Source organism: Oryx dammah, unplaced genomic scaffold, assembly GCF_014754425.2.
Source record: "Oryx dammah isolate SB20612 unplaced genomic scaffold, SCBI_Odam_1.1 HiC_scaffold_9, whole genome shotgun sequence".
Lineage (NCBI taxonomy): Eukaryota > Metazoa > Chordata > Mammalia > Artiodactyla > Bovidae > Oryx > Oryx dammah.
Genome location: NW_024070193.1, coordinates 47,699,365 through 47,723,596, shown reverse-complemented (window position 1 = coordinate 47,723,596; position 24,232 = coordinate 47,699,365). Strand labels below are relative to the sequence as shown.

Genomic DNA, 24,232 nt, shown 5'->3' with positions numbered 1-24,232 from the left:
GAGACACAGATGTGTAGAGTGGACTTTTGGACTCTGAGGGAAAGAGAGAGGGTGGGATAATTTGGGAGAATGGCATTGAAACATGTATACTATCATGTAAGAAATGAATCGCCAGTCTATGTTTGATACAGGATACAGGATGCTTGGGGCTGGTGCACGGGGATGATCCAGAGAGATGATATGGGGTGGGAGGGGGGTTCAGGATTGGGAACTCATGTACACCCGTGGCAGATTCATGTCAATATATGGCAAAACCAATACAGTATTGTAAAGTAAAATAAAGTAAAAATAAAAATAAAGAATAGTTGATTTACAGTGTTGTATGAATCTGCCCTACAGCAAAGTGATTCGGTTGTACCTATGTACACATTCTTTTTTAAATCTGCATTTCTATTATGGTTTATCATGTAATAGTGAACAGAGTTCTCTGTGCTATGCAGTGAGGCCTTGCTCTTCGCCCTTCTGAGTGTGATAGCTTGCATCTGCTAGTCCAGTCTCCCAGTCCACCCCTCCTGCAGCCTCCACCCCCTCAGCAACCACAAGTCTGTGTTCTGTGTCCATGATTCTGTTTCTGTTTCATAGAGAGGCTCACTTGTGTCATATTTTAGATTCCATGTATAAGTGATGTGACATGGTATTTGTCTTTCTCTTTCTAATTGACTTTCCTTAGTATGCTAATTCTAATTCTAGTTGCATCCCTGTTGCTGCAAGTGGCATGATTTCATTCTTTCTAATGGCCAAGTAGTATCCCACTGTCTATCTGTTCCTCTGTTGATGGATGGTTAGGTTGTCTCCATGTCTTGGCTATTGTGAATAGTGCTGTAATGAACATAGGGAGGGGTGCATGTATCTTTTTGGATTAGAGTTTTCTCTGGCTATGTGCCCAAGAATGGGATTGCTGGATTATGTGTGTGTGTGCTTAGCCGTTAGGACTCCTCCTCTTTGCAGCCCAATGGACTGTAGTCTGCCAGGCTCCTCTGTCTGTGGAATTTTCCTGGCAAGAATACTGGAGTGGGTTGCCGTTACCTACTCCATGCTGGACCATATGGCAACTCTACTTTTGATTTTCTGAAGAACAGCCACACTATTTTCCACAGTGGCTCTACTAACTTACATTCCTACTAACAGTGTGGAAGGGTTCCCTTTTCTCCACACCCTCTCCAGCATTTGTTATTTAAGGAGATTTTATTGGTGGCCATTCTGACCAGTGTGAGGTGATACCTCATTGTATTTTTGATTTACATTTCTCATTTGCATTTCTCTAATAATTAGCAATGTTGAGCAGTTAGGTCTGTTGAGGTCTTCTGCCCATTTTTCAATTGGGTTGTTTGTTTTGTTGTTGAATTGTGTAAGCTGTTTGTATATTTCAGAAATTAATTAAGCCCTTGCTGGTCACATCATTTGCCAATACTTTCCCTCATCCTATAAGCTGTCTTTCTTTTGTGGATTCCTTTACTGTGCAAAAGCTTATACATTTGATTAGGTTCCATTTGCTTACTTATACTTTTATTTCTATTGCCTTGGGAGTTTGATTCAGTTCAGTTCATTCTCTCAGTCGTATCTGACACTTTGCAGCCCCACAGACCACAGCATGCCAGGCTTCCCTGTCTATCATCAACTCCTGGAGCTTGCTCAAACTCATGTCCATTGAATCGGTGATGCCATCCAGCCATCTCATCCTCTGTCATCTCCTTCCCCTCCTGACTTCAGTCTTTCCCAGAATCAGGGTCTCTTCCAATGAGTCAGTTCTTCACATCAGGTGGCCAAAATATTGGAGCTTCAGCTTCAGCATTAGTCCTTCCAATGAATATTCAGGACTGATCTCCTTTAGGATGGACTGGTTGGATCTCCTTGCAGTCCAAGGGACTCTCAAGAGTTTTCTCCAACACCACAGTTCAAAAGCATCAATTCTCCAGTGCTCAGCTTTCTTTATAGTCCAACTTTCACATCCATACATGACTACTGGAAAAACCATAGCTTTGACTAGGTGGACTTTTGTCCGCAAAGTAATGTCTCTGCTTTTTAATATACTGTCTAGGTTTGAGCACAGAGCTCCTGAACCCTTTAAAATTTCCTAAGTGATAAGAACACTAGGAAGCATCTTTTATTTCATGAGACACTCTGAGTGGGCTGCTAGGTGGCTCCTGGGTGGTCATTGAAGACCAGCCTTAGAATTTGCTTGATTTGGTGTTTGAAATTTTTAGTTCTACCTCCTATCCTCCAGAGACAGGAGGGGGACTGGAAAAGAAATGGAGTTAATAATTGACCATGCAAAGTGAAGAAGCTTCCACAAACTCCCAGGAGTATGGGGGTCAGGGAGCTTCTGGATTGGTGAACACATCCATATACCAGAAGGGTGACATAGCCCAACTCCACAGAAACAGAAACTCCTGTGCGAGGGACTCTCTCAGGCCTCGCCCTATGTACATCTTCATCAGACTGTTCCTCTGTATCCTTCAGTTATTCTTTAATAAGCTGGTAAACATAAGGAAGTGTTTTCTGAGTTCTGTGAGCTACTCCAGTGAATTAATCCAACCTGAGGAGGGATTGTGGGAACCTCTGATTCACAGTCAACTGAGACAGGAGTTGCGGGTAACCTGGAGACATACCACTTGTGATCGGCCCCTGAAGTGGAGTGGAGAGGTCCTGTGGGACTTAGCTCTTAACCCGTGGGATCTCTAGGTAAATGGTGTCAGGACTAAGTTATTCAGTAAACTGTAAGATACCCAGTTGGTGTCACAGAGATGTGGAGAAAACACCACATATATTTGGTGATCAGAAGTGTCAGAAATGAAGTGTTCTGGGTAAGTACTGGAGGAGACACACAGGAGAGAAACCCAGTAGGAAAAAGCTGGATTTTTCCTACACAGAAGGAGAAAGACTCCATGCTTTTCCTTTATACATTCATGTCCATCAGTAGAGGCTTGCCTAGATAAAGTCTATATGGACTTCTGTGCAATCATTAAAATCATGATTGAGTTTAATACATGGGAAAATGTTAATACTATAATGTTAAGTGGAAAAAATATCTAAAACTGTATGTATGTTATGGTCTCAAAGCTTTTATTTAAAAAATTGTATCTGCAGAGAAGGACATGGTAGAACCTACCTCAGTGTTAAACAATGTTTTATCTATAGGAGGTGGGAATGTTGTGTAATGTAAAAATTGTATACACTTTTTCCTTCTTTGTACTTTCTGATTGTCCATCTCTTTGATAATCAGGAAAAGACAAAGAGTATAAAGCAAGCACATTAAAAATTAAACAGTCTTTCTCATTAGTCAAAGAAATGTGAAGTAAAACTTTTTTTGGATCTTCCTAAATAAATGAGAAAACATGGGGTAAAAGAGTCATTCTTCTGCTGAGTGTGTGTTGTGGTTTCTAGAGATGTCTAGGATGTGCCTCTGGGAGGAACTTTGGCTGTTGCCCAATGGGATGTGTCATATAGCAGAAACAAACGTGGCACCATGCATCCTCAAGAAAACATCTCAACCCTCCTCAAGATAGAGGGCCTCTTGAAGAGAGACAGGCTGTTTCCACATTTGTGAAGACCTCCTCCCCTCATTTAGTCTTGGGTAGCTCAGAATGTGGTTGCCAACTCAGCAAGTTAAGCAAACAATATAACAGTCATGTTGAAACTGAAGTGGTCCTCATGAGCTGGGAGAATGAGATGCAGGTAGAAAAGAAAATTTGCTTTTTGCTTCTGAGTTGGGACAGACTGTCCCAATTTTGAGGGCACTAATGGGACTTTATCTAGGGGTGAAGTGGTACCCAGGTGGACCTTTCAGAGTTGGGTTGCCAAGTTCCCAGCTGTAGTTGTTGGTCTTTTGAGGCCAGAAGAGAATTCTCCCCCTGGGCGCTCAGGGGCAGTGTTGCAGAGAGAGAGATTATGGAAAGCCCGCCAGATGCAGTGGATTATAAGAGATGATAGCTCTTCTCGGTAACCAAAAGCATGCGTTCTCCATCTGTCTTGGTAGCGAAGTTCCTGGGAAGCCACCTTCTTCCTCAGATGGTCATTTAATGAGCATGTTGTTTTTCAGTCACTAGGTCGTGTTTGACTCTTTCTGACTGCGTGGATAATAGCACCCCAGGCTTTCCTTTCTTTCACTATCTCCAGAGCTTACTCAAACTCATGTGCATGAGTCAGTTATGCCATCCAACTGTCTCATCCTCTGTCACCCCCTTCATATCTGGGCTATTGTAAATTTATTCCTAGGTATTATATTCTTTTTGATGTAATTATTAATGGAATTATTTTCTTAATTTCTCTTCCAGATAGTTTATCATTAGTGGAAAGAATTACAACAGATTTCTGTATTTCGATTTTGTGTCCTGCAATTTTACTGAATTTGTTTATTAATTCTCACAGTGTTTTGATGAAATCTTTATGGTTTTCTATGTATACTTATGTATATATTATAAAGTGATTATGAAATAAGGTTAATTAACACATCTATCACTTCACATAGTTACTGTTTTTTCATGTGTGGTGAGAACTTTTAAAATCTACTCTTTTAGGAATTTCTCTGACAGTCCATTGGTTAAGACTCTGTGCTCCCAATGCAGGGGGCACAGGTTTGAACCCTGGTCAGGGAACTAAGATCCTGTATGCCATGCACAGCCTGGTCTAAGACATAAAATAAATAAATAAAGTTGAAAAAGTTTCTTAAATATTAAAATCAATTATTTTAGCAACTTTCAAATATACAGCACAGTATTGTTAACTGTAGTCACCATAGGATTGGTCTATATTTTTATTAGGAGGAGGAAGTCAGTAAACTGAGAGTTAAGGGATCTATCTCTTTGATTAACCCACTGTTTGGTCTTGGGCCAATCTCTGACCCTCTCTGGACATCCTTTCTCTAACCTGCAAAGTGTGGGTTTGTACTCAACTATTTCTGACCACCCACCATTCTGTGATTCTGGGAAAAAGCAAGATGGCATGGGCAACATAGTATGAGTTTCCTCACTGGGAAAGATTGAATCTAATAATAATAATAATAAAAGAAAGTAGTTGCCATCATTTGTCTGACCTTGCTTTCCAAGCCTGTGTTGTGAGCTTTGGGAAGGTAACCTTACTAAATCCTCATCATCTTTCTAGGAAGTGAGCACTGTTTTTATTCTTATTTGCCAGCTGAGGAAACTGTACCTTAGAGATGTCAAATACCTCGCCCAGGGTCACAGAGTCAGTCTGCTGGGATGCAGTCACAGATGTCTATCTGTATTTGGAATTCCCTTCTGCTTTGGGGAAGCCCAGAGCCCAGCAGCCGTGGTGGATCTGATTCAGCTGTGTTCTTAGGGTCAATTGTCCTTTTCAGATGTGCCTTCCTTTCCTTAGATACCAGCATCACAGCTATTCAGGGTTTTTCAACAACCTTCCTTATTTTCTCCCTATTCTGTCTTAGCAAAATGAATGGACGTTTCTTATGATACAAATCTAATTGTCTTCTAGAAATGAAAGTGTTTGTTTGTCTCTCTTCTTTGTTTCTCAAGACAAAAGAATTTTTTTCCTCTTTTCTTAGGAGTCCACTAATAAGTTAAAATTTTAATGAAAAATTTCATGATTCAACAGTTGGGACAAGGATCAGGTGATAAGGGAGGAAATTGTGAACACCCTGAGAACACCCTCTTCCACTGGTTGTCTGGGCCAGAGCTCCAGCAGCTTCCCACCACATACTCTGTTCCCAATGCCTTTCACTGTCTCAGACTTTTCTCTTAAAATCTCAAGATCTTAAGACTCAGGTAAGATGTTCTAGGGGATGACAGAGGATAAGATGGCTGGATGGCATCACCAACTCGATGGACGTGAGTCTGAGTGAACTCCGGGAGTTGGTGATGGACAGGGAGGCCTGGCGCGGTGCAATTCATGGGGTCGCAAAGAGTCGGACATGACTGAGCAACTGAACTGAACTGAACTGAAGATGTTCTAAGATTAGGGTCTTAAGATCCTTAACGACTCAGGTCAGGAGTCCTTGTTCTTGTATTGCAAAATAATGTAAGAGTATGCTTTTTTTTTTTAAACTTCTGAGTTCTGCATTTAAATGTTAAGTGCCTCTTAAGCGTTGAGGGCAAAGGCCTTTTCACACTCATCTTTGGAACAGCTCTGGATCTGAGCTCACATGTTATATATAATACATGCTCAGTAAAGGTTTTGCAGTTTATTATTTTCATATGTATGTGTCAAAAGCTAAAAAGTACCCATGCCCTTTGGCCCAGCTAGCCCCATGGCAAGGAATTTATCCAAAGGAAGTAATTGAAGAGGAGAAAGGAAATTACACAGAAAAGTACTATAAAATATGTATTTGCTAAATATTAGAAACACATGAAGTGCTTGTTAACAGGGTAATGATAAGTTGCAGTACATGATTTTAATGGAATGTAATTCATTCTGTCATTGGGTAAACAAATACATTGACTTCCAAGGAGTGAGAAATAGAGCAATGAGTCAGATGACTTCAGCAAGAACGCAACCTGGCAGAGTCTTCTAAAATGATCATTACAAAACTGTGCAGAAACAGAGCGTTATCTGTGGCCTAATGTTAAGAGAGAAAAAAAAAGCAGATTATAAAACTGTCTGTACACTATGATTGCAACTTGAAACATGTGAGGCTGTGAATAAGGTCCAGTGGGCACATGAAGGTATTGTGTGATTAGATTATAGGTGATATTTTCTTTAGCATCATCACAATTGTATCTCAAGCTTTAAAGTTTCAGACCGTTTTAAACGTTAACTGAGAAAGGGAAAGCTGTTCCTGGGACTCGGGCTGTTCAGGTTGGCAGTGGCATGAATGATGAGGTTCTCTCCAGATAGGGTTGTCACCAGTTGATTGGGAGGAAATGGTCCAGGCAGCCTGGGAGGACTGAGTCAGGAAAGCCTATCCATCTGTACATCTAGGAGTGTCCATTGAGCACCACCGTGGGAGCCAGCCTCCTCTGTGTCAAGGGTTGCATCACAAGCAGAGCCTGTGAGGCCCTTCCAAGCTCTGTCAACAGCACCACTTAAGCAAGGTGCCAGGTGGGGGAAAGGCTGAAGTCTGGGAACGCGACAGGAGGGTTGAAATCCGTGAGAGCTGGAGGCTGGCTCCTCATGCTGCACTTCCTATATGAAAAGAGCTGTTGTTCCCATTCTACAGATGAGGAAACTAAGGTCAGTTGGCCCCCAGTTATCCAGTGGATAAGTGATAGAGTTGAGATTAGAAACCAGGCCTTCTCTGTTTGGGCCAGTGTTTCTTTCTGTTTATTCCCCTGGATTCTGGATCAGGTGGTGATGCATGCGACCAGATGGAAGAGACGTGCCTGAGTGAGGAGCTGGAGTCCTTTGAGAAAAGCAGGCACTGGGGAATCTGTTATTGGGACGGCATGATCGGACATCTTGGAGGCCACGCATTTGAGTTTGGACTTGATACAGTGTACGCTAGGGGGACCTTTGTAGGTTGCGGGATATGACAGAGAGGGTTTAATGAAGAAGAGTCTGGCAGTGTGTGCTGGCCAGTATGATCAAGAGGGAGGCTGGGCCAGACACCCAGTACCGTTTGTGGGCAACTCTTGTTAGGTCTGATCAAAGAAGCACCCACACCTTCAGCTCTTTGGAAATACATCTTCCTGCATCTCTGACCACAATATTGGAATGGAAGCTGCCATCTTATTTTCCTCTTCCCTGTGGATACCACCTTGTGGTCCAGGGATGAAGATCTAATACAAACTTGGCCAATCAGAGCCCTTCCCTGGGGATTTCGACCTTGGCTTCAGAGGGGGATGGGTCTCACTCCCTCTCAGATGACAAAGATGTTGAGTCTGGGATCTCTCTTACCACTCAGAGAATTGAGAGTCAGAGGACATGCTAGCTAGATTCAGTCTCTAGTTTTCTCTCACTGAGGACTCACCACGCATTGCCCATGCCACGAGGTGAAAGTTACTGCCTCTTTTCAGGCTAAATTAGTCTGAGTTGAATTCCGGTCATTTATAAACAAGGAAGTCCTGACATTGGTGGTAAGAGCCACGTCTACTCTTTGTCATTCAAATTTTGAGCACAGGTCTCAAAGATACTTTAGGATTGTTTTGGGAGCTTTGGATCCATTGTTTCTTGCATGTAAGAAGTTTTAAAATCTGTCCTCATTATTCAGTGTCACCTCAGAAACTCCAGCCCTGCTGGAGGGACACAGCTTTGGGATCCCTTCACAGAACGAAGGACGTATCTCCATCACTGGTGTAATGAGTAAAATTGCTGCTCAGAACACTTTCCCGCCTGCTCCTTTGTGATTCGGACAGAGACGAAGAGAAACTGATGTGGACAGGATGGCAACACAGGACAGCCAGGCATTTCCTGTACAGACGGTAAAGGTATCGTCTGAATTTCTCTCCAGCAAATGCATAGATAAGGGGATTGAGGCAACAGTGGCTGAATGCAATTGTCTCCGTCACACTGATGGCCAACTTCAGATCCCTCTTCATATCACACTTGGGAAAGAAGTCATAGAGATTGAGTGTCTGTAAGAAAATCATGACATTATAGGGTGTCCAGAAGAGGAAAAACACAACAACCACCAGAAAGATCAGCCTAATGGCTCTAGCTCTCTTGTGGTTCTTGCAGGAAAACAATGTCCGCATGATTCTGAAGTAACAGTAACTCATAATGAGCAGGGGGAGCAGGAAGCCAAGAAAATTTATTTCCACATTGAGGATCACAGGCCAGATTTCCCGCAGGATCTCAGGGTAGTCACCAAAGCATTCGTTTTCTTTCTCTTTGGTGAACATGAACTGCGGTGTGGCCATCAGGATGGCGGCTGCCCAGACGCCGAGGCTGATGGTGACGCCATGCTGCACGGTCCTGTTGTTCATGGAGTTGGCAGCCAGGACAATGGCCAGGAACCTGTCGATGCTGATAACGGTGATGAAGAATATGCCTCCAAAAAGCCCAATGAAGAAGAAGGCAGTGGTGAGTTTGCACGTGGCATGGTGAAGGCCTTGCTCGTTTATCACATAGTGAGTCCAGAAGGGCAAGGTGGCTACAAAGAGCAGATCGGACAAGGCCAGGTTCAGGAGGTAAATGTCAGTAATACTTTTGGACCTCTGGCTGTTGATGAGGGCAAACACCACCAGCAAATTTCCCACCAGGCCAAAGGCAAAGACGAGGGAGTAGAGTATGGCCACGAAGACAGTTCCCATGGCTACGATGTCCCCCATATCACAGGCTTCTGCAAGGTCATAATACTCCAAGTTTTCTGAAGTTGGTTCAGGGAGGGTGGTGTGCATGGTGAGCACCTGGATGAGAAAGGAAGACAAGTAATGGCATGAGTTCTCAGAGAAACAAAGTTGGAATTCCGCTCCTTACATACAAAGGCAGACTGGAAGAAAAAAACTTTTGGTTGGGTGTCTGACCGGTACATTTCCCAGGGTTCTGTGTGCTGTCTTATTTAATCTCTGTGATGGAGGCTATAACAGACCCCTCTGACAGAGAGGACACCAGGCTCTGAGATGCTCAGGGACTTGCCAGGAACGACACAGTAAATGGCTCAGTTAGCATTTGAACGTCAGTCTTTTGAAGCTTGAGACAGATATTTTTTTCTTTGATTTTCAAAAGTCTATCTGAAAGGTAGCCAGCTTAACCAGGGTGTGGATGGGTGAGAGAGGACCATGAGCGAGGAGGGAGGAGAGGGATGGGGTGGTGTGTGTATTAGTTGCTCAGTCGTGTCCTACTCTTTGGGACCCCATAGACTATAGCCTGCCATATATCCTCTGTCCATGGGGATTGTCCGGGCAAGAATACTGGAGTGGGTTGCCATGCCCTCCTCCAGGAATTCTTCCCAACCCAGGGATCAAACCCAGGTCTCTCGCATTGCAGGCAGATTCTTTACCAACTGAGCCACCAGGGAAGCCCAGGAATGCTGGTGTGGGTAGCCTAACCCTTCTTCAGGGGATCTTTCCAACCCAGGAATTGAACTGGGGTCTCCTGCATTGCAGGTGGATTCTTTAATTCACACTTCCATTTCAAACTTCCCCAGTGCCATTCTCCACCCCCTTCTTTTCTTCCACCTCTCTACCCTCTGGACACCTGTTTCTCCTGCTTGAAGACTGGAGAGAGGTCTCAGATTGTCGCAGAGCCCTGGGCAGACCTGCACCCATAGACCTGTCTTGGTTTTTGCGAGCCATTTCTTTTCCTCTTCCTCTATGAATCAAGTCTTTCTCTTCCTTAATTAATAATCGTTAAGGATTATTATTCCTTCCTTAAGGAATAATCCTAGAGTCAGACACTCTAGGGTGATTACCTTGCCTTGATTTGCCCAGGACTCTTCTGGTTTTAGCACTGAAAGTCTCACATTTCGGAAACGCCTAAGTTCTAAGCCGACTGGGATGGTCAGTCACCTACAAGTGCCAGTGTTATCCAGGCCTCTGCAGTCATGAAGGGGCCAACGGATCCCAGGTGGAGGGCGGGCTCGGTTAGCTTGTGGCCTAGGGTCCCAGGGGCTAATTAATAATTACCAGTCCTGCACTTCACTGTGGCCTACCCTCCCCCACAGTTCTTTCTCTGTTCCTTTCTGGACAGGAATGGAAAGGCCAGACATTTCTGCTCAGGCTGGGAAGTGACACGTGCCATCCTCCCTTCTCCCAGCCAGGACTCACTCCAGAGTCTGCAAGGGGAGTCCTTTCACCATGGACCTCTGGGGCCCCTCCTTTTCCTTGTGATACCACAAGACAAGCTCTCAGAAACCTCAGCACACACCTCCTGCTTGTCACTGCCCGTCTCCCAGCACAGCTCAAACCAAAGCTCACACTTCTCTAACCAAGGGAGTTTCCACACCTCGCTACACCCTTTTCATGCCGGTTATACCAAGATGGTGTCTCTGCCACAGTGAGGACCCACCCTTCGCTTCTCCCGTCCCAGCCTCAGCCTGGCATGCTGGTCCACTTCTCTGGCTCACCCAGCCTGCCGGCGAAGTGGCCCAAGGCCTTCTGACCGGGGCTGTCTCAGGCTGGGATGGAGTCCTCAGCCCCAGGAAAGTGTGTGCTCTCTTTGCTCTTGGCTACAATGCCCTTTTCTCAGAGAGGATCCTCTAGCCATGACTTTAATCAGTAAAAGTTAAGTTGAACCATATAAAGTGGCTGATGTTCAACCATTTTTAAGTGACAGAAATGTCAGATGCTCAGCTGAAATGTGGGGAGGCAGGGAGCAGCCGCGTGGTGCAGGTGGCTTGTAGCTGGAGCCCGTCTTCCTGGACTTGCAGCTTGTAGGATAGCAAACAGTCAAGTCCTTGTTGGGGATGCTGGGGCTAGCTCCCCTCTTCCTCCTCCTCCTCCCCCCCAGTGTCAGGAGCTGGCAGTGTTGACCTAGAGAGGAGTCCAAGGACAATAAAAATCATTTTATATCTCTTTGGAGCCTGTATTCAGTCCTAAAGCCCAGGAATTTGGTGCTTTTAGATTGACTTGATTTTTTTTTTTTTGGAAACTAAACACATTTTAATAGAAAACAAAATACAAAATAACTCTTTTCAGAAAACAGAAATATTTAATCCTTTTCCCAAAAATGAGAAGTCGCTTCATCCCCAGAGCATAGTTTTTGATGCGTGTGTTCGTACTTAAGATTTGTTTCACAGACTGTTCATTAAACTGCTATTGCAAAGCAGGTGGGAGGGATGGTCTCAGGAGGAAAAGACGCTGGAAAAGCCACACCTCAGAATCATGTGGAAATTCAGCATCGTTTAATTCTTTCTTTTGACTTTTCACTTCTAATTATTTTCATTTCTTTACCACAGCCCGTCCTTTCGGGGGAGAGAGTTGTTCATAGGAGTGCAATCACAGAAAGAATCTTTCCCACCATTGCTGCGAGAGCCCAAGACTCTCTCAGTCAAATCTGCCCACCCACTTCCAGAAACATGTCAGCTGGAGTGACCCAACTGTCCCCCAGGAGTTTTCCCTTTCTCCCAATACACTGTGCGACCAAGTTCTCTGAATTCCCTGAACTTCAAAATTCCAAGTAGCACAGCCAGTGCCAGAAGTAAAACCTGAAAGATGAGAGCAGAGAAGGCCCCTCTGCCAATGCTAGGTTTCTTCTTCTCAATAACAATTATAATAACAATAATAAAAAGCCCTGGTTCTCTGTAATCAGAAAAGGAAAGATGTCTGCCAGGATGACCCTGCCCCCTTTCCTAATTCTCACCCCCGCATTCCTACCTGGCTAGAGTGCCTTCCACCCAGTGACCCTGCAGCACTGCTCCTGGGGAGGGCGCCTGGCAAACACCCTCAGGTCAAGGGCAGCCCCAGCAAGGCAAGGGCACCTTGGTGCCAGAGATAGGGAGGGGCCACACGAGGACACGGTGGGATCTCTGTGATTCCTGTCTCACGTTTGTTCCGCATCACCACCCTTCCTGCCCCTGTCCTTCCACACTTGGGGGCTGAGTGGAGAGTGGTGGGTTGGGGACATCTGCAGGGCAAGAGGGGACACGGGGAGTCTTTCACAGTCAGTCAGTGATTCCATCTGTCTCTCCTAAGACTTGCCGTCTGGAGCTCTTCACACGCCCCAGTCTGAGGTTGACTTGATTTTTGCCAGATATGCACGTGCTGGGTTTGATGTTCTCTTGGCACTGTGTCTCATACACAGGGACCTCCTACTAATCTTCAGGCAGGTGTCTCTGGATCACTGAAGAGCAAGGAGAAGGTGAGAAGGGCCTGGGCACACACATGGTAGCCCTGAGCCAGGGGCCCAGCAAGGAGAGAGGAGGACCAGACACCTCCTTGCCCCCTGCCCCCTGTTTATTTCAGACATCCTGGCCTTTCCCGAGCTCTCGCTGCACCTTCCCTGACCTCTCGTCACAAATATCCCTGGAGCCCTTCAGCAGGGCAGTGAATTAAATACAGAACATTCCCTTTCAGAACAGCAGTAAGGCTTAAATAACACCAAGTGTCTAGAACTTAATAGTTTTATCCAGGCACCTTTTCAGGAAAGGTGAGCCCAAGCAGGACCTTTTATTTCTAGGTCCTCTGAGATGTTCCAGCCCTGGGCCAAGAACCTGAAGATAGGACTCTTGGCAGCAGATGAGCGTGGGGCCAATGCCTGGGGGTCAGAGGGCTGTCAGGGATCTAATTGGCTTTCACTCAGGCCGGACACTTGCCTCCTGGACCCCGAGGCACCAGAAATCAAGTGCAAGAATCCAATGCAATAAGCCCTTGCAGCGTGTAGTAAGTGAGGTCCATGTAGATGGGGTTGCAAGGGGAAGGATGGGTGCTAGAATGAAGCATTAGCATAGGTCCCACCGCACTAACCTAGGCTGCACCGCACACATACCCCCAACTATACCTGGGCCTCCTCACCGTCTGCTCTGTTAAGTCAACGTTTTACTAAATAATGCTGAGCTAGGAGAGTCTGGGCTGAACCTAGAAGCTGAGCTTTGAGTACACATGGCTGTCTTAGTCAAGTAAAAATGAATTTTGTAGAACCTGCTCTAAAAAACACCCAGCCAGCTCTATGGCTGATCCTGTCCTACTTCCTCCAGTCACTTCCTTTTCTTTGGCCTGCTCACTTATTTTTTAACCTTTTTTTTTTTTCTTTCGGTCATCATTACCCACTTTTTCCAATCAGCTTCCCTTTTCTATACTTCCTTCTCATTAGGTGGCCTCCATCCCCTTTCTTCTCCTCAACGTCTTTTTCATGTTGCTTCCCCATCTCTTTTGGCTTCACGTCCTGCTTACCGTTTTCTAGATCCAATGTGCCTTGTTTGTTAACCTCCCTTGCTCTCGTACAGAAGGGTTTGAGGTTCAGTCTAATGCCAGTTGTTAGGCTTAATATTTTTCCTTTGGACCAAACAAAACTCAGGAATTGCTTGATCCTGGATCCCAACTTTCCCCATGTGGTGCCACTGTCTCTTGACATTCCAGAACCTGAGGTTATCCTCTGAAAGCCCCAGGTGAGAAGGACAGAAGGCTGCTGTTCCTGGGGACCCGCTAAGTGTCATGCTACAGACACAAGACCCTATTTAATTCTTGCCAAAACACTTCATGGCAAATGACTGCAAAATAACCACCAGCAAGCAAAGAGACTTCAGTAACTTATCAAGGGCACAGCAGAGCCAGGATTTTAAGCCAGATGCATCTCTTCACAAAGCCATGCTTCCTGCCCTGCACCAGGTTTTTCCTCTTGGAGGGAAATTCTGCAGGTTACTGTAGGCCACATCTATAGAACAAGAGCTGGAAAAGAGTAGAGGTGACCCCCCCCCACCTTTAAAGGATAAAATTCATGATGTGACCCTGAGCACTGTTCCTGGGTTTAGACTCAGGACCCAGAAGGCTGACCCTCAGTGAAGTAGCAGGTGGGGAATGGAGGGGGAGAAGATATTACTTGCCTCTCCAGCCGTGACCAGGTGGTGGTCCTCACTGCCAGACCCTCAGAATCTAACTCTCAGTAATGTGGTGAGAAAATTTAGATCCTTTTCTCTGGAGAAGAAAAGGCTGAAAACTAAAGGATCAGCTTCTTTCCTGCCTTCAGATACGCAGAGTTGCTCTTCAGAGCTGCGTACTTCATAGGGGTCCACACGCCCCGAGATCAGCTGGCAGACCCTGAGCATCTCCCTCCCACCTGCGCCTCAGTGCCTTGATGTGGGTAATGCAAGCCCTGGACTGGACCATCTCTGAGAGCCCGGTCAGCTCTGGATAACCAGTTTTCCAAGGACCGAACAGAAGGAAACAGTCTTAAAAGAGCAGCTATGAGTCCTGGGTCGGCAAAGCGTGGCCTCGTGTCCACAGAGTGACTGCCCAGCAACCTGCGAAGCTTCTGGGCTCACAGGCACCCAGCGTTCAGGTGAGGTTCTGCTTGGAGACAGAGAGCTGAATCAGTTAATTTGGGGTTCTGACAAATCTGGAGTTCACCACGGGCTACGTGGGAAGGTGCTCAGTCTGACTCCAAGTCCACACCCCTGGCTCTTTGAGCCCCTGTGTTTTCAGAACCTGGTGGTTTTCCAGTTTACAATGATAGTTATTTTTATAAGAGACCTCTTCTTAGGATTCAGAGACAGCTAAGGCTGAGAAGGCAAAAAACAGGCAGATGGAGGGGCCTTGAATTCCATGCTGAGGGGCAGTGGCCACAGTTTACAACTTACACCGCAATCTCCATGCAGTACATTGAGTGACTCTACTCTTGCAGCAAGTCTTCAACCTAGAACGACTTGGCATGACCACCCATCAGCATTTTATACAAGCCAAATGCACACCCCAAGCCAGCAACAGGAAAAGACCGTACGCGGGGGGAGCTGCCCCTGCACAGAACCCGCCTCTGTTCTGGGCCACGCCTCCCGCTGCTTTCCTCTGCAGCATCCTTACTGGTATTTATCTCTGTCAAAGTAAACTGTGAAATCTAGAAAAGAAATACTTTACGATTTTCCTTTCTTAATAACTGAAGACATGGACTCGCTTATTAATTAATTGTGGATTAAGTCAATATCTATTAAGTATCTTTACCATACATTGACATAAGGACAAGTAAAAATTAAAAGTAAGAGGCTTAATTCTCCCTGTTGAAAATAAGGGACAAGAGTCCCCTCGTCTCCTTTTTCTTAGAGCATTTACTTTAGAAGACCTATAGTTGTGGGTACCTTCTCCCTTCTTGGACATGTGATCATGTCCTCTGCAGCTTTCGAGCTGGGAGCCATCTCTTTGAAATGCATATGTTGGTGCTCAGACTCCCAGTGCCAGGGGGAGGAGAGGAGCCTGACTTGGGCAGGAACCTGGCTCCAAGTTACACAACTACCTCTGATCATAAAGAGATGAGAAGCTTGTTTCTCCTCTGGATGGATGAAGCCAGCTAGTACAGATGACCATGCTGAGCTTGGGATGAACTGTGTGTGACTGTCAGGTTCCCTGATTTGAGCACTAGTGGTTGAAGCTTCCTTGGTGGTGCAGAGGGTAAAGCGTCTGCCTGCAATGCAGGAGACCCGGGTTCGATCCCTGGGTCGGGAAGATCTCCTGGAGAAGGAAATAGCAACCCACTCCAGTATTCTTGCCTGGAGAATCCCGTGGACGGAGGAGCTTGGTGGGCTACAGTCCACAGGTCGCAAAGAGTCGGACACGACTGAGTGACTTCACTTTCACTTTCACTTGTTGAGTGTCTTAAGAACACCTGTCTAAGGGGTTGTGTCTGAAGTGAGATTTTTTTGTGTGTATCTTTACTACCTCATAGCAGTTTGCCTGTGATGCATATGATGTTTAATTCTTATTTAATAATGACAGAGTTCTTCGAAACAGACATTTCTCCAAAGAAGACATACAGATGGCTAACAAACACATGAAAAAATGCTCAACATCCCACATTATCAGAGAAATGCAAATCAAAACCACAGTGAGGTACCATCTCACACTGGTCAGAATGGCTGCTATCAAAAAGTCTATAAACAATAAATGCTGGAGAGGGTACAGAGAAAAAGGAACCCTCTTACACTGTTGGTGGGAATGCAAACTAGTACAGCCACTATGGAGAACAGTGTGGGGATTCCTTAAAAAACTGGAAATAGAACTGCCATATGACCCAGCAATCCCACTGCTGGACATACACACCGAGGAAACCAGAACTGAAAGAGACATGTGTACCCCAATGTTCATTGCAGCACTGTTTATAATAGCCAGGACATGGAAGCAACCTAGATGTCCATCAGCAGACGAACGGATAAGAAAGCTGTGGTACATATACACAATGGAGTATCACTCAGCCATTAAAAAGAATACATTTGAATCAGTTCTAATGAGATGGATGAAACTGGAGCTGATTATACAGAGTGAAGTAAGCCAGAAAGAAAAACACCAATACAGTATACTAACACATATATATGGAATTTAGAAAGATGGTAACGATGACTCTGCATGCGAGACAGCAAAAGAGACACAGATGTATAGAACGGACTTTTGGACTCTGTGGGAGAGGGCGAGGGTGGGATGATTTGAGAGAATAGCATTGAAACATGTATATTATCATGTGAAACAGATCGCCAGTCCAGGTTCAATGCATGAGGCAGGGTGCTTGGGGCTGGTGCACTGGCATGACCCTGAGGGATGGGATGGGGAGGGAGGCAGGAGGGGGGTTCAGGATGGGGAACACAAGTACACCCAGGGCCAATTCCTGTGAATGTATTGCAAAACCCACCACAATATGGTAAAGTAATTAGCCACCAATTAAAACAAACAAACAAAAAATAATGACAGCGTTCTTTCTCTACTATCTTCATGGAGAGGTTTTTCTAGGTCAGATATTTTGCTTTTCATTCTGTTTCCCCAACAATTGGCACTGAGCTTGTTTCTGTGGAGGTAAAAATGTCTAAGATACAGTCTCTGTGAATATTTTACTATTGTTTCATAACAAGAGTGTAAGAAAAGTGATAGGGTGCATTTGATAAGTGCCCTGTGAATATGGGCCAATTTTGCATTTATCTATAAATTCATCTAAGTGTTTCTGGTTGTATTTCATCCATGTTATTGCGGTGGCTGCGGTCTGTTCATTGTCGTTGCTGAATAAGATTGCACCGTGAGTGTCCCGCGGTCATCTGTTTTATGCTGGTGCACCCTTCGGTGGCTTTCAGTTTGAGACCTTGGTGAACATTGCTGTCATAAACATTTTTGTGTATACATCTACAGCCCCTATAGTATGAACGCTTTTTTTTTTTTTTTTGGCTAGGAAAAGGAGTACGTCAAGGCTGTATGTTGTCACCCTGCTTATTTAACTTATATGCAGAGTACATCATGAGAAACGCTGGGTGGAAGAAGCACAAGCTGGAATCAAGATTGCCGGGAGAAATATCAATAACCTCAGATATGCAGATGACACCACCCTTATGACAGAAAGTGAAGAGGAACTAAAGAGCCTCTTGATGAAAGTGAAAGAGGAAAGTGAAAAAGTTGGCTTAAATCTCAACATTCAGAAACAAAGATCATGGCATCTGGTCCCATCACTTCATGGGAGATAGATGGGGAAACAGTGGAAACAGTGTCAGACTTTATTTTTGGGGGCTCCAAAATCACTGCAGATGGTGACTGCAGCCATGAAATTAAAAGACGCTTACTCCTTGGAAGGAATGTTATGACCAACCTAGATAGCATATTCAAAAGCAGAGACATTACTTTGCCAACAAAGGTCCGTCTAGTCAAGGCTATGGTTTTTCCAGTGGTCATGTACGGATGTGAGAGTTGGACTGTAAAGAAGGCTAAGCACCGAAGAATTGATGCTTTTGAACTGTGGTGTTGGAGAAGACTCTTGAGAATCCCTTGGACTGCAAAGAGATCCAACCAGTCCATTCTAAAGGAGATCAGTCCTGGGTGTTCTTTGGAAGGACTGATGCTGAAGCTGAAACTCCAATACTTTGGCCACCTCATGAGAAGAGTTGACTCATTGGAAAAGACCCTGATGCTAGGAGGGATGGGGGGCAGGAGGAGAAGGGGACAACAGAGGATGAGATGGCTGGATGGCATCACCAACTTGATGGACATGAGTTTGAGTGAACTCCGGGAGTTGGTGATGGACAGGGAGGCCTAGTGTGCTGCGATTCATGGGGTTGCAAAGAGTTGGACACGACTGAGCGACTGAGCTGATGCAACACGTGGGACCTGAGTTCCCTGACCATGGATTGATTCCATGCAACCTGCGTTGGGAACATGGAGTCTTAAACACTGAACCACCAGGGAAGTCCCAGTATGAGTGCATTTTTAAAATACAAACCAAAAAAATAGATCTACTGTATGAACTCACATATATGAAGATGAGAAACAGGCAAGGATAATCCATGTAAAGCTTTAAAATCCTTGTAAAGCTACAAGGACAAGGACAGAACCAGTGACCATAAAGGTGAGGACTGGGGTGATTTCTGGGAGGGCAGGGGTGGTGATCCGGAGAGGCCTGATGGAGGCTGCTGGGGGCTGGCCAGGTCCTCTGCCGCTGCCTGGATGATGGTTAGGTGGGAGATCAGTTTATGAGTTGTTGACCTGCATACTGTCCTTTGAGTGTCTTATGTTTGCAGATGAACATAGGTTTATGGAAAAGACAAAAAGGCACAGGAACATATTTAAAGAGATGTTGTATAGGTTTTCTTCCCTACCAAGAGTCACAATTCACCCACATGTGTGGCCACTCAGACTTTCTTTCTGAAGATGATGTATTCCAATGACACAAACCTTCTGAGCCCGAATGTCCTCACAGTGATTATAAAAGCATACATCAAAATCTGTCAGCAATTTATTACTAAAATGGTTTTCATTATAAATGCAGCAGATGCTCATTATAAAAAATGCAGATGGTGCAAAAAAAAGCATGGAAGAAAAAGGAAAGAAAAAACTCAAGAAAGAAAGAAAAAATACATTTTTTAAGTTATAAGAAAAAAAAAATACCTAGACAAGGAAAAGACATGTCACTTTTGAACAGAAAGTCAAGAATAGGATAGTGCCAGAAGGAAAGATCATAAAAAGGCTTGCTGTCCATTTTACTTATTTTGTTCCTAAAAATACAAATAATATGTATATACTTCAGACTCTACAGTGGATTCTTATTGCTCCTATTTAAAAAAAAAATCTTTCTAGGAGTACATAGAGAAGGAGCATAAAACAGATGTGGAAAGTTAACAATAATAATAATAATGGGAGTTCCGCGGTGGTCCTAGTTGCTGGGACTCCACGATTTTATTGCCCTGGCTGTGTTGAATCCCCGGTTAGGGAACTAAGATCTTGCAATGCTTGCAGTATGGCCAGAAAAAAAAAATGATGATGATAACAATAACTTTGATGCTGTTTCTTACCTTAGAAATTTATCAGTAATTCCTCAATATCATCCAGATACAATCTTACCTTTTAATTTTTTCTTTTATTGTAGTTAATTCATAATGTGTTAATTCTTCTATAGAACAGTGATTCATATATGTATATATTCTTTTCCATTATGGTTTATTACAGGATATTGAATATAGTTCCCTTGGCTGTAGTGTAGAACCTTCTTTTTATCCACCCTATATATAATAGCTTGCAGATGCAATTTTAAATGCTTTTTTTATGGGCATTTCTCCATGTCCCTGAAATGTAATTACTAATGCTTCTAATCATATTTCACCATGTTAAGCACATCATAAGAGATCTCATCGGTCACTGTCTTCCCCTACCAAGCCCCCTAGTACATTTAGGCTATAAGATCCCCTGGAAAATGGTCTCCCTTGTTGGCAAGTAAAGCAAACCAGCCTCATTAACCCACTTTGACCTCTGACCACAGTGCCTCACCCAGCGTGCCCACAGGTGCTAAACGAGCCCTCTGCTCCTACCTGGGCTGGGTCTGGGGAGGGAACCTCGAGAAGTGGCGATGTGCCAGTCAGCCTTCCTGTCCCACGCACAGTCTGTCAGAGAGTATCTCCCTCTCCTCTGAGGGCATCTTTATTTGCAAAGTTAGCCAATAGTATCTGGTTTCCTGTGAGGCAGACTATCTTTAGAGGCTGCTGCAGTCTCAGAAGCTCCAGGCTGGAGGCCAGCTGAGATGGGAGGGTCTGAAGTCAGGGACTAGGAAGAGCCTGGGGCAGACCCAGTGGGGCCAGGAAGGAGTGTGTTTACTTGGGGACTGTGTTACCTCTCTCACTGGGCAGCGGGCGGGAAGTAGAGTAGCTCTCTTTAGTGATGGCCTTCAGGCAGGCCCAGAAATGGAGTCTCAGTTTTCCTGCTAATAAAAGGGAGCCCATAATACTCACCAGACAGCACTGGGGTGCAGATTAAATGAGCTAGAGTTTTTCTTCTCCAAGTGTGATCCCAGCTGGGAGCTTCTCAGAGATGCGGCACCTCAGGCCTCTTGAATCGGACTCTGCATTTTTTTGATGCCTTCTAAGCTTTTTTTGCAATAAAGAAAAGTCATCTGTATTTTTTTTTTTTTCGTGTGACTCACTTTATTGTGAATTAACTTTGTTGTAGTGGTCTGGGACCAAACTCACAATATTTCTAAGGTATGCTTACATTGTTTTATTGAAAAAAATTTTTTTCTATCAAAGTGTATTTGACTTACAGCGTTTCAGGTATACAGCAAAGTGATTCAGTTACGCATCCATCCATCCATACATATATATTCTTTTTCAGATTTTTTTCCATTATAGGTTATTATAAGATATGAAACATAGAGACTGCATTTTAATGAAATTTTTAGGAGTTTGATATAAACACAATGAATCTGAGAGGCATTGATACAGAAAGCACCTACTGAGTGCCTGGCTCCTGGTGGATGCTTAATAATTATGGTTCTCCTCACCTCCCTCAGGGCACTTGGTGGTTCCCTGTGCCCTGCAGTCAAGCCCCAGTCCTGTATCTGAAGGACAATGGCCCAGGCTGCTCCCACGGGATGCGGTACCTGGCCAGGCCCTGATGTCCGGGCCACGCCGCTGCTCCCTGCCCTGGCCAGCTGGTTCTCTGATTTAATCTCAGTCATTTCGGCTACACTGCCATCCCACTACTTCCTTACTTGCCTAAGTCGTGTTTAAGGCCAAGCCTCCTTCTGGTCTGTCTTTATCCCAGGATCTAAGCAGGTTCTGGCATCAGTGGGCCTTCAGCACACATATTCATTGAGTGGTCAGTGACACGACCCCCCGCAAGGCCTTCCCTGGCTGCCACTGTCCTCACAGCCTGCTCCCAGCACGCCCCTGGGTCTCCTGCGGTCTCTGGAGGGTGGAGTCTCTGTCAGCTTCCACCTTGCCTTCTCCTCATCCAGAACCAGCTGTGGTGGGACTGCAGTACCACAGGCTGGGTGGCCAGCTGGTGTTTGAGGAAGTCCGTTGCCCAGTCTCCTTTCTCAGTCTCTCCCTGGCCGCAGTCTCAGGCCACCTCTCCCTGCCTTCCGCCAGGCTGAAATGTGTGCCAAAAATAATCCAGAGACTGCTGCTAGACACCCCCAGGTGGAAACACAGTGTAGAGGACTGGCAGATAGACTTCACTCAAACGCCTCAAGATGCAGGAAACTTTGGATACTTGTTAGCGTTTGTGGACACTTTTTCTTTTCTGATTTTTGGCTGCACCACACACAGCAGGCATGATATTAGTTTTCTGACTAGGGATTGAACCCAGGTCCCCAGCAGTAGAAGCATGGAGCCCTAACCACTGTACCACTAGGGAATTCCCTATGGACACCTTTTCAGAATGCATGGAAGCATATTCCACCCAGACAAAGAAAACCTATGAAGTAGTTAAAACCCTCCTTAAGGAGCTCTTTCTCCAAGTTAGATTGCCTACACCCTTCAAAGTGACAATGAGCCTGCTTCTGTCTCCAGTATAACCCACCAGGTATCTAAAAGCATTGCATATTGTTGGCAACTATATTCATCCTGAAGACTACAATCAACAGGAAAAACTGAGAAAATGAATCACATATTGAAAGAGACCACTGCTTGCCGGGGTCCAGCCCCGGTGGATCCAGGGAATTCGAAGCAGGGACGGAGTTGGCGATTAAAGAGGGATTAACTAGAAATTTAAAGGGAGATTAGGGAAGAATAATATAGTGAAAAAATAGAGGAGAAAAGAGGCTGATAATCCTTGGTTTACACGGAAAGCTAATAAAGTCTCAAGACAAGAAACTTGCACCATAGACATAGGCCACTGGCGCCCGCTTGAATAGCGGAGGGTGCCCCGCCTTGGGCTCCCTCTCACGTGGGTCTTAGAAGCCCAGGCAAATAAGTAGACACGGAGAGCCTCTGTGTTCCAAGGAATCAGCCTGAAAAAGAGAGGGAGGGAGAGGAAGAAAGAGAGAGAGAGTCGATACAGGGGGAGCCAGATTTCTGAGAGACTGGTCTGAGAAACTGGTCTGTCCTTTATTTTCCAGAAAAGCTTTTATACTTTTAGTTGTACATAGGGATCAATGGATAATACAAAGTTATGCAGGGTCAGCAGTCCTGACCCTTATCAAGACCAGGCTTTCTTTCTGCAAATCTTTCCATATACAAAAAGTCTCAGGTGATTTACATTATCTTCTGGCCAAGAGGCCTGTTAACATTTTATGGCTCTCTTCCTTAATGAATGTTAATCTCATTTTCCCTGAAGTGTTTTTCTTTAATCTGCATCACCCTCAAAGTACTAAATAAAGTTACATTAAAAGATATGAAAACTTGGCAGTAAACATTGGCTCAACAATGAAACCCTTAATCGGTTTTATTCTAATGATTTTTAAATCCTCAAAAGGCTCTACATTCCTAGAATTTTTAAAGCTTTTTGTATCTCTTATGCTGGGAGTCTGCAAACAATCATATGCACAGTTGTAAAAATCCAGACAGACCTGTCAGGAAAGTTAGAAAGCTATCAGAGGGGTTTGAGCTAAGACACTCCTTTTATGCCCAGGAGACTTATTAACTAGAACTCTAAGTTAATTTTCTTTAGAGAAAGGTGTTTCGGAATAGCCCCCCCTGCAATGTTAGAAGAGTAGGTGGAAAGCATAACACAGTAAAGCAGGCAGGCTCTGGTTTTGGGGGTAGATGCTCGAGAAAGTCCGGGGGTGGAGGGGGCAGGCCCTGAGGCCTGATCCCGCCTTTGTGTTTTGTCAGGCCCCTTTCCTCATGACCTTTGCCACGGGCAGGATTCCCCATGCTGGCTCCCGGCAACTGCTGAAATAAGTCAGGAGACTAACTTGGAGTAAGGCCTTGCCAGTTGCCCTGCAATGGATTAGAATGGTTCCCAGAAGTAAGCCCTCAGGAATATTGTGTGGTAGGCTGTTCCAGGTGTCTGCCCGGGCAGGAGAATCTGTAGAGGTCTTAAAGGGCCTAGCAGTCACCAACTATGGTAAGACTTAGGTGCTATATGAACTTCTGTTCGTGAGTTTGCTTCCAATACATCCACCTACCCAACTAAGATGGTACAGCACCCTTTCCAGTCTGGGGATCGAGTCCTCCTCAAAACCTGGAGAGAACAAGGGCCTGGGCATCAAATTGCTGCTAAGTGGACAGGACCATACAAGGTGCTGCAGTACGCTTACTCCTTTGATAAATCAGCCAGGATAAGGCCATGGATTCCCCACACCTGAGTAGAACTCACTCCTCCAGAGACTGGATGGGATGCAGAAAAGCAGACTTGGCTGGTGAGTCAGGCAATATTGAGCTGCTGTTTGGAGTCAAGCCTCTTGCCAGATAATTGACGACGACTCTTGCTCTTCTCTTTGGTTTCACTACACTGGTGACAGCCACCTGTTGGAAAGGAAATGCTTTAATAAAGCTATCTCAAGGGTGGCCAAAGGGGGAAAATAATGCTCTTTTTTTGAAGATATGAAGTTCATA

At 45.0% G+C, this 24,232-nt stretch overlaps 1 protein-coding gene across 1 annotated transcript; it reads right to left on the bottom strand.

The window, feature by feature from the left end:
* Positions 1–6,137: 6,137 nt before the first annotated feature.
* On the bottom strand, positions 6,138–20,653 carry CX3CR1 (C-X3-C motif chemokine receptor 1). The gene is made up of 2 exons (XM_040246195.1): positions 20,267–20,653; positions 6,138–9,260 (listed from the first exon to the last, which is right to left on the bottom strand). Exon 2 carries the CDS (start codon positions 9,249–9,251, stop codon positions 8,175–8,177), a length of 1,077 nt encoding a protein of 358 aa, XP_040102129.1. The 5' UTR covers positions 9,252–9,260; positions 20,267–20,653; the 3' UTR covers positions 6,138–8,174.
* Between the last annotated feature and the right edge of the window lie 3,579 nt (positions 20,654–24,232).